The 4,277-nt window shown below is 31.6% G+C and overlaps 1 protein-coding gene across 1 annotated transcript in view; it reads left to right on the plus strand.

The window, feature by feature from the left end:
• LOC111089849 overlaps positions 1–3,488 on the plus strand; it is a 7,371-nt gene extending 3,883 nt beyond the window's left edge. The window contains exons 4-6 of the mRNA XM_022403033.1: positions 847–1,017; positions 1,509–1,718; positions 3,351–3,488. Of these exons, the coding sequence (XP_022258741.1) occupies positions 847–1,017; positions 1,509–1,706 (369 nt within the window). The 3' untranslated portion in view covers positions 1,707–1,718; positions 3,351–3,488. The remainder of the gene's footprint in view (positions 1–846; positions 1,018–1,508; positions 1,719–3,350) is intronic.
• The last annotated feature ends 789 nt before the right edge of the window (positions 3,489–4,277 follow it).

Here is a 4,277-nt window from a genome sequence, read left to right on the forward strand (position 1 = left end):
GTTGTAGGAATGATCTTGAAAATTCCCAATATGTAAATATCAACAGATTTCAGGCTTGTATAAAATTTCCATAAATTTTATATTTCAGAACTTCATAATTTCCTTTAAAAAATATCACTAAATACCTAAAAACTTGTTATATTGAAGCCACTTTTTATTACATTGTCAGCGACACGTTTTACTCTTCTTTCTTCACAATTTAGCATTGGTGACATATTAGTTACTAATATATAACTGTGAAGTTATATATTATATATTAGTTATATATTAGTTACTAATATATAACTGTGAAGTTATATATTAGTTACTATACTATTGACTATATTAAGTATTTTTTCACGTGAATCTTAATTTTTTTGGGGTGCTGAGAAACTAAATTTGTTAAATGTTATCTCTTGGGAAACTCACATTTCTTTAGATGTATTCAAACTTTAAATGATCATTAATTCAGATGTTTCTTATTAGTTTTGTTACTACCACCATTTTCTTTTTACATTATTTTCATATTTTCTTACTATAGAAGTCTGTTTAGCCACTGTACTAGTGATTTAGAAATATGAAAAAAAAAAATGCTAACAGTTGCATCGGTTGATATAAATGTGATGATAATACTTGTAAAGTTAACAACATCACAGCCAGTAAATGCAGTATTGTTGGGTATGCATTTATTTAGTCCACTATATATATACATAGTTTTGTCTAATCAAACCACTTTTGTACAGTGTCATTAAATTGTTAGTAAAAAAAAATAACAAATTTAGTACAAGTTTTGAATCAGAATTTTATTAACTATTTTATTTCTTTGTGCAACGCATATTTACTTACATCTTTTCCCTACATATCCAGTTGGCACAGTCTGTTAAGAAGATTTTGGATGATGCCAAAAAGGCTGTCAAGAAACTGAAAAAAAGTTTTGAAGAAGAATTTGAAAAGTTTTCAAGAACCCACAACCCTTGGAAGCTGTGTACATCTTTACAGATCCAGGATCTTAAGTGGGACGATTTTACCAAAAACTATGTACGTTCTTCCATGCTTTTTAATTGATATAATTTGTTTTAGAACAGAGGGAAATTAATTCTTCATTTATATAATTTTGTGTGGAAAAGTGCCTAACATTTCTTTTTTCAAGAGGGCCTAAGGAACTTGCAGAATTTAACAGACACTTTTTTGAACATCACCAGTAATGGACCTAGGGATTTAGAAAGGGGGGAAGGGGTGCAATCAGCTCATATAATTTCAGAATACATTATTTATATTGATGTAGCCAGATAATACCTTAAATTTAAATATAATGTTATATACTATTGGGCTGTAGCTAGGAGATGCAGGATTTAAAATCTTTTATTGAAATTATTTAATGTTGAAAGGGGTGCACTTTAGAGCATAAGGGTGCAAATTTATCAAAAAGGGTGAAGGTGACCGTACCATCTTGCACCCACCCACCCACCTCCCTAAATCAAGCTAGTGAATGTCGCATATTTTGAAATTTTTATTTCTTTAAAATACAGGTCCGAAATGAAGCTTGCGAAATCCAAGCACCAAATGAAAAAAATGCTTCAGCTTTCTGGTATATTACAAAAAATGTTATTGATAAAGCCAAAAACAACAAGAAAGAACTACAGAACTTAATTTTGTGGCAATACTGGGCAGACAAAAATGGCCTTCTTACCATTTACCCTGCTCTTAAAAAGACAAACGAGTCATGATCCAAGAACTCGGTGAGTATATGTACCTTGTTTGCATTAATTAAATATATATATATATATATATATATATATACAGTGAAACCCCGATTTTACACGCCCCGAGTTAACGAGAATTGGGATATAACATGATGGGAGGTGGACCACATAAAAATCCTCCAACTCAGAAGCATTCTAGATTTTGCTCACAGCCAGATACATGCTACGTTCAAGCAAGGAACACTCGATCAGTTTTTTAATAAATAAACTGCAAATGATGATTGCTAATATTTTTGAATGTTTTTATTTGTTGTTTTGTTTATTAAAAGCCAACTAAAAAAATAACTTGTGTTTTAATTTCTACTGTAACAACAACAAGAGGTAATTTACTTGCCAGACAGGGAACGTGTGAAAAACTAGTCAAAGAGGGTGAAAATAGAGGTGTTTTAGGATGTTAGGTCAACATTGGGTCAGTTTGAACATTGATTGTTTTGTGATGACATTTTATGGACCTCAACGATCGCATTATAATGGGGCTACACTGTATATATATATATATATATATGTATATAGTAAAAGTTGTGAATGCAAGTGATAATTATTTGTATGACTGTTTCATGTAAGAGACAACACTTAAATCTGTGACCGGGGAGAAAAGCCTCAATTATATCTAATTCTGTTTAGATCTGGTCTTTTGTTTCGGATGTGGATGATTTCTTTGTTTTTCGGTCTTTTTAGTGTTCTAAGTCAGAATTTCTTAACCTTTTTGATACAAGGAACTCACTCACTTGCCTTCCTAAACTGTCAGGAACCATTAAAATGCAAATTCAATGAAAAACTGTTACAAGTTACAAATGAATATTCTGTCAGTTTTTTTTTGTTTGTTGGTTGGTTTTCGGGGAATTGTGCAGACTGGTTCTAGTCCGTGGACTGGCAGCTTAGAAACACAGTTCTACATTACAGCTATTGTAATTAGAATAGTGTCTTGTGTGAGTTTTGCTAATGTCTATGGACTGGCAGCTTAGAAACACTGTTCTACATTACAGCTATTCTAATTAGAATAGTGTCTTGTGTGAGTTTTCGCTAATGTCCGTGGACTGGCAGCTTAGAAACACTGTTCTACATTACAGCTATTCTAATTAGAATAGTGTCTTGTGTGAGTTTTCGCTAATGTCACAGTTAAAGTGTCGGACCGCCTCATCGTAGTCTTTGAACTATTGCCAAACATACCTGCCATTATCTACAATGATGAGAATATTCACATGAGTTGAATTCTTGTAGATTATATCTTTGGGCTTCAGATGACTATATGGTTACTTTACGTGTGTCAGTTAGAAGAAAAAAAGTAAATGATGAAATCCTAGTGCTTTTGACCCGTTAAAAGCGTGAGGTTTTTCAGCTGGTTTTTCTTTAATATGAACCAGGATGTTACAAGAAATCTGTTTTGTTCAAATCAAACTTTATATTTGAAACATTCTGTTGGTCTTATGAAAATTGTTAATAAGTCTGTTATAGTAAACAATATTCCTTACACATAAGTGTTTTGGTCAAAAAAATAAAGAAAACTACTTGTCTTAATTGAAACAATACAAAATAAGTTCATGCAAAAGATTTTGTTTACTTACAAGAAATAATATAGTTCCATATTTTTGTATAACGTTGTTATAGGCCCTGGTATCGACAGGCTGCTTCAACTGGAGGAAAAAGTATTGTTATTCTTCTAGATCGATCCCGATCAATGATGAACGTTTTGGATCTTGCAAAGCATGTAGCTATGACTCTGTTAGAGTTGTTAAATCCAGAAGATGAGGTTAGTATCGTGATAGAATTCACTGGATGAGACGGCTGATACTTGTGTTTTTTGATAGAAATGTGCTAAACATTTGAGAAATAACATACTTATTAAACCATTGCGATCTATGTGGTTTTTGAAATACATTTCTTTAATCTATTTAATCTAATCTATTTCTCTAATCCAAGTAGCATATGGGTCTATAACTGTATTGATTACAGGGTCCTAAACAGTGTGTGAGCTTTTCAAAAACTAATCTTGTTAATTATATGTTTAATCCGTTACATATTTTCCAAAGGTAGTTGATTGCTCTGCACAGTTTGTTTGGTCAGTTCTTTACACTGAGTGTTTGTAACAGGAGAAACATAAAATTACTTCATTTGATGCAATACGTGGGCAAACCGGTAAAAAAATGGGGTATAAAAAAAAAAAAAGGAGTTGGTGATTTTATGGCAAAATGCCAACTTGAAACTCATGAATAAGTGATTGCTTAATAACGTGTAAATCATTTGGGAACTAAAAAAAAAACAATGTGAAGTGTTTTTGAAATCTACACTTTGTAAATCTAAAGACTTAAGACTTAAGTATCTCATCACAACACTAACTTTACCCTCTGTGTTTAGTATTTGTTTTTCTGCTTTATTCCTGAGTATTTTCAAACACCTTTAACTTCATTACTGCAACATTTATTTAAGTAAACAAATATTTCCAAACATCTTTAACTTCATTACTACAACATCTGTTTAAGCAAACAAAGAAAACAACTAACAAAGGATAGAGAGTATGATGAATCCAGTTGATAA

This window comes from Limulus polyphemus, unplaced genomic scaffold (genome assembly GCF_000517525.1).
Source record: "Limulus polyphemus unplaced genomic scaffold, Limulus_polyphemus-2.1.2 Scaffold7621, whole genome shotgun sequence".
NCBI classification, from domain to species: domain Eukaryota; kingdom Metazoa; phylum Arthropoda; class Merostomata; order Xiphosura; family Limulidae; genus Limulus; species Limulus polyphemus.